This window comes from Tiliqua scincoides, chromosome 2 (genome assembly GCF_035046505.1).
Source record: "Tiliqua scincoides isolate rTilSci1 chromosome 2, rTilSci1.hap2, whole genome shotgun sequence".
In the NCBI taxonomy this organism is placed as follows: domain Eukaryota; kingdom Metazoa; phylum Chordata; class Lepidosauria; order Squamata; family Scincidae; genus Tiliqua; species Tiliqua scincoides.
The window spans coordinates 63,021,935-63,036,532 of record NC_089822.1 but is presented as its reverse complement, the minus strand read 5'-3'; the positions used below and the strand labels follow the sequence as shown (position 1 = coordinate 63,036,532).

At 39.9% G+C, this 14,598-nt stretch overlaps 1 protein-coding gene across 5 annotated transcripts in view; it reads left to right on the top strand.

Moving 5' to 3' along the window:
- The window catches only part of AOPEP (aminopeptidase O (putative)), a 265,274-nt gene extending 260,954 nt beyond the window's left edge, over window positions 1-4,320 (top strand). For all 5 annotated transcript variants that reach the window (XM_066615751.1, XM_066615746.1, XM_066615747.1 and 2 more), the window contains 2 exons: window positions 454-598; window positions 3,507-4,320. In XM_066615751.1, coding sequence (XP_066471848.1) covers window positions 454-594 — 141 coding nt within the window. In that variant the 3' untranslated portion in view covers window positions 595-598; window positions 3,507-4,320. The remainder of the gene's footprint in view (window positions 1-453; window positions 599-3,506) is intronic.
- Window positions 4,321-14,598: the final 10,278 nt, after the last annotated feature.

Genomic DNA, 14,598 nt, shown 5'->3' with positions numbered 1-14,598 from the left:
TAGGAGTTTGAAAGCACTGGGCTAGCCTGTAAGATTTGTACTCAGTGGAACAAAGTCTCTTATCTGTTACTTTAGTGCTGTTTGTGAATAACTAGTAAGAACCCTACTGCTTTCTTTAGTGTAGTTGTAGGTTAAGAGCACAAGAATCAACAATATATCAACCTAGATGGTCCTCTTAAATCCAGGCCTCTTGTCCCCAGCAGTGGCCAGCCAGATTTTTGGGAAGTGGTTAAGTGGGAAATTATGAAGCTCTCAACTCCCTCTTGTTTGTCCCTTGCATTGTCTAATCAGAGGTATTGTCTAATCAAAAGTTCTAGATAAATTTTCAGCAGAAAAGTTGAATCTTATTTTAAAGATATATATTTTTTTAATAGCAAAATTAAGTAATTAATATCTTGAAAGCCATCAAGCTAGAATTGACTGTATTATAGGATGATTTTCTTCCTCTTTCAGGCAATGGGTGTTTATCTTTATGGAGAATTAATGGTGAATGAGGATGCCAAGCAGCAAGACCTTGCCCGTCGAAGTTTTGCCGCTGTACGTGACCAAATGGATGTGTCCTCAGCTAAAGTTGTGGCAGAAATGTTGTTTTGACAAGGTGATTTTTTTTCTTCCAGATAGCTAAATCTTCAGCCTACCTTTAAGAAAATACATTGAGCCAATTTGTAAACAAGTAAGTTTGTCAAGGCCTAAAATCAGATTGTCATAAATACAATGAGGGTCAATAATTCTCTTGTCTGGCCTCGTTTCCAGAAGTATCCAGGTGGTGGAGGAGGAAGGCAGCAGCCGATGGGTGTGCATGATCCTCTTCTGGTCACATAGACAAGCAATCAGAACAGGATCTCAGCAAGCCCTGCCAGCTTCTCCAGCACCATAGCTACAACTGTGACAGCAGTCATGAGTGAGGCCTTCCAAAGCATGAGATAGTTGCCCTGATGTACCATATCCTAGTGTCTGGTCTGCTTGGTTCGCCCTTGTTTTTCCCCGTCTTTCCACATAGCTGTTGCTGGCACTCCTGCCATGACCTAAAGTGACTTATGCTCTCAAAGTCCATGTGTGCATACTTGTGTGCACGTATTGTAAATATAGAATATAGAATGGTTTTGCTTGCATGTCATTACTTGGTGACACATGAACTGCTGACAGTTGTTTTTTAACCATTTAGACCATGGATGGATATTGTACAGCGTGCCAAGTCAGTTGATGCAGTCCCTGTAGAATACATAGAATACCAAGGCCTGTGCAGTCAAAGGCCTTGGAACTCTGACCTTGAGATCACTGTTCTCTCTGTTTGACTAAAGTTCTTTCTTTTTTGGAGTTCTGATCAGGTGCAAAAGTGTGGCAAGATTTTCCTTACCCCTAGGGCAGACGTACAGACCACAGGCATTTCAAGTGATTCCTTGTAGACCATATTAACTAGTCAGTGGTATATAGGATCCAGGGTTCCAGTTCAGTAAAAACTTTGTTTTCATTCACAACTGTGCAAGTAGTTATGTCATTTTAATTTCTATGGAATGGGACAGTTAATGTTATGAAGCTGTTGTTGATGCCAATTCCTGTTCTTCAGTTGCATATAGAAGGGGCAAGGATGTGGCAGATATGCACTGAGGTTGCAAATGTGCTTCCTGTACAGAGGAACAGGAACTGAAAAATGCCTTGAAATATAGTGATTGGTAGCATATTCGGTTTCGCTTGAATTTCTTCAGCAGCAAAAGCCAGAAATATGAAGTTAAGTGGTTTATTCTGCTGCTGTATGAGCCATTCACCTTCCTATTTTTCTGAGTAGCTCAGTGATCATCATTAATATAAAATGCTAAGTAAGTTAATTCTGTTTGAAGGATTGCATTAAGTCATTGCCAATGCTTTCTTAATACTGTTTTTAAGAGGTGATACTTCTGATTTATTTTGAGTAACCCAAAAGGTAATTCAAGGAAGAATCTTCTAGCTTGTACAGTCAATGAAAGAATAACCTGGGTTTATAAAGATTATAAATTATTAGGATGGAGTGATTATTGCATGTTACAGAGTATAGGAAGAGGCTTCCCAGCTTTCCTTCCTGTTTTGGTTGTTTGGGTTCCTGGCATGCTGATTTGTGACTTAAGATTAAAATCACATTGCCAGGGATTACCACATAACCATGACATTGGCTTCTGTTACTGAATCCTTAAGGACACACTGTTGGAGCCCCATGAATCGACTGCACTTAAACATGTCTTCTAGCAGGCCACTGAGGACTTCGGCTATTTAACTATGCTCAGATGAAGACTTCTCTAGCGAGGTGCAGAGCTTAGCTGATTGGTGAACAGTGATTGATTTCCTCTTTGTTCACAGTGGCTAAGTTCTGCACCTGAAGAGAAGGTAAGATGGAAAACCTTCCTAAAATGTCCTTGAGTCTCATTGCTGCTGTGGTAGTTTTTATAGCAAATATTTTGCTTGGAATCTAGTTTGCAGATTACATGATGAAGAAGCCCTGGGAACAGATCAGGCACTTAACACTTAAAAATGAAGTCAATTCACATTGGAAAACATTCTTGTGTGGAAGTAATCAGTAACTGTGAAATGGTATACTTTTGCTTTTTCTGGCACTTAGAGATTGTTTAAATGCTTTGTCACTCTTAAAATGAAAGTAGTCCTGATGTGTCTGATGTTGCAGTATAATAAATGGCTGTTTCTTACTGGAGGTACCCCTTGCAGCGGTTGCTGTTCCAGGCTATTGATGGACCCGTCCTCCGGTGCCTACTGAGCTGATATCAGTTCTGATTTTACACACTGGCTCAGTTCAGCAGGAACAGGAGTCGAGCCCTAAAGCAAAAAGAATCTTTTCTAAATGCACAGCGACCATGAACACGTAACTCTTCATGTCTGATATCAAATGTAGAACAGACTGGCACTTTGAGGAAGATCACACATTTTTACATGGTGGACTACATACCTCGGCCTTGCAGAAGGAAATTGTAGCTTTGCCAGTGGGTAGGTGGGGGTGATGCAGTGTATGTGGGATGTGTCAAAATATGATTACTAAAGGAGGAACTGTCATTTGGTAGCATCTTGAGGGATTCATTCCTGCATCCAATCTACTGGTCACTATTTTGAGAACTAATGCTATGTTGCAAAGGAGTAGTCATGCCTCTTGTTCTTTTCAGTTAAGTCTGGTTTTCAGAAAGCTGTTCAGATGCAATTATGAAAATGCCCCCTCCTGCCACTCTGTTGTGATTTTGCTTCCATACCATGGAAAACTCTGCCAGGCCTACAGTCTTCTCAAAGTTATTGATAAGAAGGCATGTGACATTCAGGAATATTGTGCCAGTTGTTATTCTATTATATCTGTTGTGATCAATTTTCTCTCTCTGCCTGTGTTTATGGAAAATTAGACAGATAGAGATGCCCTCTTTCAAGAAGTAGGATAGCAAAAGAAAATCATGTGTCCCATCCCCCCAGTAAAAAGAAAAAGCCAGCATTCCTTCATTGTGACAGAGTAATAAGTTTTACCACTGTTTCCCTTGCAGGAAAGATCAGAGACTTTTAATATATCTGCTACCAGACCCTGGTGGTACTAGGATTTCAGTGACCCTGGACATCAAAGGAAGGATTATGTGACCGCTAAAACAATCAGCTGACAAACATTTTTACTTCAGTACTTATCTTTTCCAGAGGGTTGTGACGATCAAGAAGAAAAAGAAAAAAATAAATAAACCTATTCCCCACCATTCACTCTCACAAGTGTGTGTGGTTCCAGTTCACTGCATAGCACAAGCCACTGGATGACATTTATTGTTAGTAAAATTTATTGCGTGAGGTTAAGACAGCTGCAGATGGCAAACCAGGCCAAAAAGGCACCAGGAAAAGCTGAAGGTCCTGTTTTTAAACAGCCATGTTGTGCTAACTGAAAATGGTGTCTACTTCTCAGTAGCAATAAAAATCTGCTGAAAGGTTTAAATATTGTAGGCTAGTTTTAAACTGGCTTGGAGAAAATTTCTTGACCATGCAAAATCCTGAACTGTGTAATGGTGGGTAATGTTATATTGTTACATAGCCATGGACAAACAATAGCAAGCCTTGAAACTGACCTAAGCCTGTGTTTTCATGGATATAAGCTTAATGGAGAAGACTCCTGACAAATATTTCTTTTCTGGGTAACCTTCTACTGTGAATAACTTAGAAAATGGGCACAATAGTTGATCTATAAAAAGTCCTCTCTGAAATGCAGCTCTCGTTCCTAGGTCTGTAGTGATGAGGGGATCATGTCAAAATCAGTTAATGAAACTTGCTCTGTTAATTTGGGAATGTTTTTTTAAACAAATAAATGATGTAAACATTGTGTGGCTTAGCTGTTGTATTTTAAATTACATTGTGCAGCTATACATACATTGGCATACTTCAGTCTTTGAACACTATGGTATTGCGCTCTGAAAAGTGGTTCTGGAACAGAGTGTCCTCTCCAGTGCTCGAAGCCTGGGTAAAGTAGATATGGAGGATAGACTGTTACTCATGCAGCAAATCCCCCCTCTCCACATTGCTGAAATGGTCCAATGGAAAGGCAGAAGCCAATACAGTTGGTTCCAGCGGCATCGCAGGAGTTGCCAGAACGTGACTGTGTTCAGCCATGAACTGCCTCAGGGACTCCGGCTCTTGCCTCGAGGTTGACTGCTGAAGTCTTTTCCATAACTGGATGTAGCCACAAGGCAGTGGAGGTTTCACATATTTCAACTCTCAATTTTGGCTGAAGGTGTCAACTGGCTTACTAAGTATGAATACCAAAAAAGAGACTTCAAAACTTTTCTAGCTGGCCAACTTCTCAGAGCCATTGCTCCTCCTTAACTCCAAAGCAGGCATATATGCATAGGGTCTCTTGTGTATCCTCCCAAGCTAAAATACAATTCTTAAATTCTAATTACTTGTACTAATTCTAATTACTCTGTCAGCAGGCCTGGATTCAGTCTTCCAACTTCAGGCAGAATCTGGAATTTGTATGACACCATGCTGAGCTACTGCAGTGGCTGTTAATGTAGATCTTTTGATGTATTCAAGAAAGGATCCTATTCATGAAGAAAGTTATGCTCTATTTCACAGGTTTTTGCAGAGGGTGTTAGAGGAAAAGCAAACCTCTTTTGCTGTTCCATTGTGAAAAATGCAAAGGCTAAGTCAAGCTATCCCACCCTAAAAGTACATGAAAAGAAAGCTGTTGTCTTTATCTAAGCTTACAATGTCTAACTGTTCATTTGATTTGGGTTTGTAAATTGAGATACAAAATCTCAACCCAACCCAACCCCCCCCCCCCCAGTTCCTGCAAGAGTTAACACCTAGCACAGTGGAAAATCAATTGACATAAGCACAATATTGTGGTTTTTCTACTGTATGGATGCTCCTACTTAGTTCCTCAAAATGTCAAAGATCAAATAATTATGATGTTGCTTAAGGCTTAAGTTCATGCATAGATGCAATTTATTTATTCAAAATATTTCTACCCTGCCTTTTCTCTGCTGAAAGCCAATGCAATAATTGCTCCTGAACCAAGGTTTGGAAAATACACCTTGAATGCCAGTGTTACCCGTGCTACTTTCTTTTGCTTAGTGCTTTAGTTCCCCTTCTCAAATACAGGTGGTGCCTTGGTATCTGCAGGGGGTCAGTTTCCTGTAGATATGGAGACCCACGGGTAATGAAATCTGTGGGTCTTGTTCGCTGTAGGCCTCTAGATGAGACCAGATGCATGTGGCCTTTCTGGCCCTCAGAATGCCCTCTGGCTGGAACCAGAGCTCTGCTCAAGTTGTGTTTGGAGGGCTACAGGTCAGGTCTGATCCAGGCTCAACACGGGTTGGGCAACCTGCAAAATACGGTTGATCAGATGTGACCTGTATGCTCTCATCCAGGCAAAAACACAGTATAGTGGTATTGTGTCAACAATAGCATAAGCTCTACTATTTCTATCCGGAGTCACCACAAACTGAATAGTGGTTATTTTATTGTGACAGTACAACCATATTGCATTCAAAGGAAATGCAGGATAGATGGATTGCCTGAATTCTAAGAACTTAAAATCTTAAGTTGCTGCACTTTACCTAGCCCCATCTAGCCCAGAATTCTATTTTCAACAGTGGTCAGGCCAGGCCAGGAACTGTTCGTGAACAGGAGATCAAGTTGACAGTCATCTATTATTTATCCTCTGCGTCGGGTAAAGCACCTTGTTACGCTAATATTTAAAGCTATCTGAGCCAACCTATTAAATATCTAGGAAGAGTATCATCTTAGAAGTTGAAAAGTTACTTTAGCAACAAACCGGTGGTAACATAGTCCAAGTGGAAAAGTTTATTCCAAAACTGATTAAAGTTAGAAAACCTCAATGTTCTAGAGAAACTACAATGCTGGTAAGTACTGGTATAACTGCTTAGGGGTTTGCAGTCAATGCCAGCTCCTTCCTGTTTGGGCTTTTAAGAGCCAATTGAGCAATTCAGGGTACAATCCTTACCGTGCTGTAAAGCACGTTTGCGCCTCCACAAGAGTCAGCTGGACTGGCACAGGGACGTGTGCTAGCCCGCAGAAGCTGACTCCAGCCTTCACACCAACTCTGGCAGGGAGGGTTGAGTTGACCGAACTTGGCCACCGGGAGGATGGAGGGAGGGGTGGTTCTGGGGGCGGGCGGAGAGCAGGAGCTGGGGTCTTCAAACTGGATATACCAGGAATTGAACCTGGGACCTTCTGTATGTAAAACCCGCCCTCCCTGCTGAGCTATGGCTTTTCTGAAATGGGCTACTATGTGAGCCCCCTTCCAGAGACATACCTTTCCACTCCTCCCCTTACAGGCCTTTATGCAGTCAGTCGCTTTTGTGTTCTCACATCATTAGTGTCTTCATGCACATATCTCCCCAGCTATTCATCCCGTTGAGGATACCTGCATAGGTGCTACAGGCACAAGACCATTACTCAATATGAAATGTACCTCCACAAACCGTGAAAAAGACTACAATTTAAAAATAAACATTTTAAAAGTAATCTTAGGTACAGAAGAAATAGCCACCATTATAGCAGTTGAAGTTATCATTTGGTAGGAACATATTTTAAGGTTCAAAGAATTCAGAGATGGGAGATTCAGAAAACATCATTCTGTAGATTCACTTAGGAGCCTGGTACAATGCTGACAATGCTATTGCCAACCATGAAAGAAAGACATAAGGGGGGGCGGAGCTAACTTTCAGCGAAGTTGCAGTGAACTTTGGGGGTTCCCAAAGAGACTGCAAAATAGATATGTTTTCATGTGCCTAAACAACTAAGGCAAGCTTCAGTGCCAGGAAGACGGTACGAAGAGCTGAGAGCTTGAACGGGGGGGTCCTTAGAAACAGGCAATTTCAAGGATTTCTCTCTGTTTTGCTCTGTGCTGAAGCATATCTATCCCGGGCGCCATCTTTGAGAAGCTCGGAGAGCTGAAAACCCGTCCTCCCACGGCCTAGATACAACAACATCGCAGCGAAAAAAGCTATTAAGAGTGAGTGAACTTGGCTCGTTAAAAAGTTTTACTGAGAACTGTAAGAAGTCTGGAGGAGGAGGAGATAATTCAAGATTATTCATGCTGGCCGTTAGCCACCCAGGGGGGGAATAGGTGAATTGGTATTGCCCCTGCTGGAGTAAGTACAAGATTACATATTTTTTTTTAAATGGTATGTACCGAAGAGAAATAAATAAGTAATCTTTAACGGAAATAAAGTCTACCTTCATTTTCCCAGCAAAAAGCCTTTATTTAAGCCTGGACGCTGCTGGTTTCGGTTTCGCAGCAAGAGGTTTGAATTTTTTCTTCTTCTTTTGGTCATTTAAAGGCATACTAACCTAATTTGACTGTGGATTTGATTGATTTTTTTTTGCTATAAAAATTTGGAAAGTAGCCCTGGATACAAAATTAGAAAGTAGCCCTGCAGGAAGTGGCTCGAGTTGGTGTTGATAAAAATGGCTTTTGAAAATCTAAAAGATTATCGTGAAAGCCAGGCCTTGTTGATGGACTTTCTGATGGATTTTAGAAGAGAAATGGAGCAACAAGTCAGAGAACTCTCTGAACAAATTGGGCAAATAAGCTCCTCCCTTGTAAACTCACGGGAACAGATTATAAACAATAGAGAATAAAAAAGAATGGATCAGATGTCGGGTGAAGTTAAAGAAGTGGAGTATTTTGAAATGGGACACGAGATGGAAGAAGCAATTGTCATAATAACTGAGAATCTTAAGGAAGAAAAAAGACGAAATGTTCAGAGAGCAAGCTGTCTCAAGAAGAGGAAGAATTTATGGATTGAATTCAAGAATAACAGAATGAAAAAGAAGAAAGAAAAACAGGGGGGGGGGACTTAAGAAGAAAAAGAAGAAGTGGAAGAACCAGTAGGAGGACTAAGAGGGAACACCAATAAGATAGAGTACAAAGTAAACAATAAGAAGGGCAAAATGGTTGAATAATAAATAGAATTTTATTTTATTTTTAAATGTATTAAAATAGATGCAAATGAAAATTTGAAATATAAATATTGCGGAAATTAAGTGGTATTAAGATAAATATTTTATTAGATTAAATTAAAGTGGATGAAAAGGGAATTTGGAATATAAGTATAGTGAATATTAAAGTGGTAAATATATGAAATAAATTAGATGGACTGCAATTTTGGAATATAAGTATTGTGTAAACTATAGTGGTATTAAGACATATAAAAGGGTTATTTTATAAAAAAGAAGGTAAATAAAATAAATTATAGATGTCAATTCATTTTGGAGAAAATATTAAATCTGTATTTTGGGTTAATAAATATGTGGTGGATAAGCGAAGTATAATATTATTGTAATTGGAGATATTTGTTTTTAGATGTGATATTAGAAATTAAGAATTAGATAAGAGATTTTATTTTAGAGACTAGTTTAGTGGTAAGAAGAGTGTATAAGTAAAAGTCTGAAGTGTTTTTTTATGATGGGATAGATAAGGTTAGAGGAAAAATATGGAATGTTAAAGTATTAACCAGTTGGGTTAAAGAATATGATAATTTTTGTATTGATTATTATTTTCGTTTGGATTAATGTTTGTTGTAATCGATGGCCACCACCCTCGTGTGTAACCTATGTAGTCCTAGCCCTAAGTCTATCCAATTTTCCTTACCTGTATCTGTAATAAATAAATAAAGCATTATAAAAAAAAAAGCCATAAGAATGTCCGCAAAGAATGACCACAAAAGACCACAGAATCACTAGCTAGGATAAAATCCTTTTTATTCTTATCCATGATAGTGCTGTCCAAAACAGAAGTTTTGACCTAATAGTACCGTATCTCGAATTCTTAATCTGATAACTTTCTAGTTAGTAAGTCTAGCTTCCTTTCCAGAGATCCTGTGAAGTCATCTATCCTGTTTCAAGACTGCAAGTATTTTGGTACTAGCCATCTAAAATGTGGATTTAGAAGATGTTTGTTTCTGAAACATCACCACAAATTGGGATGCAATTACCTAATTCCAATAGCTTCACTGACTGCTTATACTGTTACTAACACACACGAGAATTCCAAATTGAGGTCTAAAGGGTATAGCCTCAAAATATACTGTAGGTGAAATGTTGCAAAGAAGTCCTGCATTCTATTGTCGATTTAAGGATTCAAACAAACATTTTGTGGGTAATTATGAACATTAAGAGTGCAAGAAAGGGTTTAGAACCTTGGGGAAACATGAAAGTGATTGTGGCTTGGAATGTACTTTAGCAAATTAAGATGAATCTCCTTTCACTCACTATCCTCACTACTTATTACTAGAACTATGTTGAAACTTTGGTAGAAAATGATAAATGAGTTCATTGGGGGTCTTCCCAGCATTTACCCTCTGACATTAAAAAACAATGGATGATACATGGTAATTGACTTGAATGTGTTTTTAATTGAGCATCATTCAGCATCCTATATGAGAAAGTCAATGAGAAAGTAAACAAAAATATTGTGAGAAACATAGCAAATTATCAATCCCTGTCATCCATCATAAGAGTATTAATCTTGAGCAACATCTAGAATCATTTAAGTTGTCATTGAAGTGCAAGGACTAGATTGAAGCCTACTTTCATGCATGGCCCCAAATTGCTTTGGGGAATTAAGAGAGATCCAGTGACAGACTTGTAGGATCAGAAATTCTCTAACATTAGCTTCTTATTAGCAGGTAAAATTGTATTGGCTAAACACCAGCAACTAATACTATAGCTGATCAGAGAGAATGGTAGTACAATGCAAATATCATAACTCTATAGCGAGAGACTAGCTGGATGATTGGACTCATTAATGATAATTACATGAAAGTTGTTAGCTTTTCACCTAATAGTGCAATTCTTCAAGTTATAAATTTGTGTGTTTTTCAGCCATTTAATCTTGTTATGAAACAATTGTTACAATGGTAAAAACTGCACATTATATTACAATGGTGATTTATCAGTTGTTAAAATAAAACAAAATAAAAATGTTTTCAACATGCATTACAAAAAAAGTTTAAAGCATTTCAAATTCTTCTCCCAGGTATTCTTGCTATATTTATCTTGGAAAGTGTAGTGGAAGCTACCTTCTCAACAAACACAATAAAAAGTAAACGTTGTGTCTTGCTAGGTGAAAAGTAGGCCCACTTTGAAATGTGACGCCTTCCTTGAAATAAATTTACTAACCAGAAAGAGACAACTTAAATGTGTGGGGTATTTTTTTCCTAAGCCTACAACTGGTTGCCATCTTCTATGTTGAGTTGGACCCATGTCTTCCATTCTGAAACTTTTAATTTCTATTTTTATGTGAAAAGTATGAAAGAAGTAACAAATACAGCAAAACTGTACATATGTTCATTATTCCATCACTGTTCACAAGAAGGATCTGGATTCAAACCAGGTTTCTGTCAAAGTTGGTATCAACAAATTCAATTAGGCTTCCTAACAGGTTGTAGCAGCAAAAGCAACCAAGAGGCTGGTGGCTGTGATTCTGAGCACATTTAACAAAGCTATCCCTCTGAACACCTTTGTTAACTTTTACATTCTCATCCTGTAGTAATCTTATGCTTTTTAAATCTTTTTTATCTTTAAAAATCTTTTTTACTTCCCTGGCCTCCAATGGGTCACCTCAGATCCATGCCCAATGTTTAACTTCCATAAGTCAGAGGAGAGTCTAGAGTACTTGCTTACTGAACCTTTATTGACATAGAATAAATACTTACATACATAATCGTAAGAGTCTAGAGTGAAGGTCAGGCTGGGAAAAGTGGACAAGGATCTTGGTGTGGTCTCCTACCATTAAGCGATCTGCCCCTGAACCGCTCATGATCCTCCCCTGAACCACTACCAGATTGCTATCTACCTGCTCCAGTGTGGGTTTGGTGGCCAAACCCATAGTGCTCATAGTCAGCAAGCTGCCTACTGTTGGAGCACCTCATGCGAAAGTGGCCAAGGCTTTATGCTGACAGATCATGAGATCCATCAGCATAAGACCACCAAAGGATTAGGCCATTTCTGAGCACATTTAACACATTAATATTTCTGAATAAGAACAACTGGTTTCTTATATACAGGCTAAATTAAAAACTTCAAACATTACATTGATTAACCTGTTTTCTTCTAAGAACCTGTGTGCTTGAATCAACTATCTACACATAGGGGATGGATACTGAACTAACTAAGAAAACCCAAGAGTGGAATTCCCAGGACAAAATAAGGAAGGAATAGAGGAAACACGAGATACGCAAGTTCTGAAACAATTAGCAAAATAAGAAAATATGAACAATTCTTCAATTTTTCAAGATCAGGAATTAGCCTGATGCCTCCAAATGTGGAATTATTTTTTAATGTCTCCTGGGGCATGATGAAATTTACAGGGAACATGGAAAGTGAAAAGATTTCAAAATAGTTAGAAATAATTCAGGAATGCAGAAAGATACCTGGGAAATAGCAGCAGCTTTTCTCCCACTTCTAGTAACTGCTGAGATTAATTGGCTAATAAAGAATAATAAAGGGAATGACTGTGATTAAAGCGAACAGGCTAACAGCCAAATTAAAGCAAATGGGCTGAAAGCCAAATCCCAAGCAGTAATGAACTCACCAAATTGTTTTCTTTTTCCTCTCTCAGTACTTAAATTATTATTTAAGGCAAAATGATTGCCTGGTAGGAGCTATACTACTGAAACTTTTGCTGCTGCCAGCTGAAAACGGTCCAGAATGGGGGGGGGGGGCAGGTTGTATGCGTAGATGGGAGTGGGAGACCTCAGTCTTAGCCCATGTTGGCTGCACAGCACTCACTGTTAAAGGATCCAGTCAGTCTGAGTACACTTAAGCCCTTCAGAAAGCAGCTCTAGAGGTTTTAACTCCTTTTACATAGTCAGACAGATGGTTGAAGGAAGATAGCCAGAATAAGCAAGGGAAACTCCTTTCTGGCATTTGCTCTCAAAATGGACCACCCTACTGCAAATTCCCAGAATCAAAGCTAAGGTAGTATTGACATTGCAGCCGTAAGCATGTCTTTTAGAAAGCTCAGGCAAGCACTTGAAGGAAAAAACACATCAGCTTTCAGGCATCAGCCAACTTAGTAGGTGGATTTAAACAGGCCCACATGTTGATGTTGCTGTGAATTATGAGCGCTTGGAGCACCTGCCAATAGGCTGTTTTTGTAACCCTGCAAAAGACTGCAGTGCACAGAACACATCTACAGTCCACTTGTTGCTCTATAGAAGCTGCACAGACATCGAACAAGAGGAATGATACATTTCTAAAGAAAACAGAAAAGCATAGGCCTGCTGCTCCTCAGGTACTTTGAAATGTGAATGAACCTCCTGTAACAAGGGGAATACTGGAACATCCAGCTTTGTGAAAATGTGCTGTATAAATACACTCATAAGAGACACAAAATTTGTGTGCTTGAGTGGGAGGAGCAGCTGGCATTTTGGCTACATTACAGAGTAGAGAGAAATAAATGTCCGTGATTTATCCATTGCAAACTATTCTACACCACTGGAAAGGTCTTGGCTGCTGAAACTATGACAGCTGGCTGTCAGAACAAGGTAGCCCCTCAAGACTGTTTCACTGGCTTGAGACCACAGAGTTGCATGCATCTCCATTTTCATCCAGATGCAAAGCAGTGGGCTGGTGCAGAAGGCAGGAGAATGGCCAGTCTGCACACAGGAACGACTGCACTCAGATCTGAGGGAGCTGGCTTTCATCATGCACAGTGCAATGTAGTTACGCATTCCCTCCTTTTTTCTGGTTTTCTGCAACTTATTCATCTTCCAAGCAACTCGTGGGTGTAAACAGTTTCATGGTCCAATTTGGGGGCAGATTTTCAAAGAAAAGCCTACAAAGTAAATTCACAAACAAGCAGTGGCGACACTAGGGTTCACGTCACCCAGTGAGGGATGCCAGCGCGTCACCCCCCATGCAGTGGATGGGGCAACACCCCAGGTGGTGGGCGTGGTGATGTACCATCACTCCGCCCCCACTGGTTTTTTGGCTGTACCTTTTGATAGAACAAAAATAGAACACATTCTGCATGAAATGACGCATTGATTGATATATAACGTGCTGGTATTATTCTTCCAAATTGTGATTTTGGTCACTAGTGGTGTCACCCCCCTTGGGTGTCATCTTACTAACACCTTATTGCAGCAGTTCCCAAACTTTTAGCATTGGACCCACTTTTTAGAATGACAATCTGTCCAAGACCCACCAGAAGTGATGTCATGGTGGAAGTGACATCATCCGGCAAATTAAAATAAATAAGTATAAATAATTAAAGTAAAACAAATGATTAAATAAGCAGAAGCCAGCTCTGTTCCACCAAGTGAATTTCCTCTGCAGCTTGCCTGCAATAACACCCCCCTCCAAAATCAGTACGTTTTTCAGCCCTACCCAGAGTCCAGTTCAATGTAAGAACTTCTGTTTAAACCAGATCACTGTCAGGATCCACCTGGCTTCACAAGTCTCAAAAAAGTTCACCTTATCAGCTGAAGCCTCTATTTTGATCCTTTTTAGTTGGGGGGGGGGGGGAGGCTGCCTTCTGGAGCATATGTTGAGCTCCAGTTCCATCAGATCAGGACCATTCCAGTGGCTTCACATTCCCCTTTGCCTGGCCTGACCACCAGCCAAGGCACGTTTGCTTACTCATGAGTAAATGCGACCTGATGCTTAGTTTCGCTTTCCATAGGGCTCAATACAATTGTCTGCTTGGATGGAGGGACTTCCTTCTCAGATGTTTTTGGGGGCTGCATTCATTGGATCAGGACCATTCAGGTGTTGTTGGATTCCTCTCAGCTTGCCCTTTCTGATGGACTAAGACAAGTTTGCCTACTCACGAGTAAACACACGATACAGCTCAGTTTCACTTTCCAGAGGGCTCCATGCATTTTTGTTCTCCGGTTTTTTGGCCATGACTTTTGTTAGAAAGGAGATATTTCACTCTGGTTTTTTTGCATTGCATTCTGCTGGAAATTCCGCATCCAACATAAGAACAGCCCCACTGGATCAGGCCATAGGCCCATCTAGTCCAGCTTCCTGTATCTCACAGTGGCCCACCAAATGCCCCAGGGAGCACACCAGATAACAAGAGACCTCATCCTGGTGCCCTCCCCTACATCTGGCATTCTGACT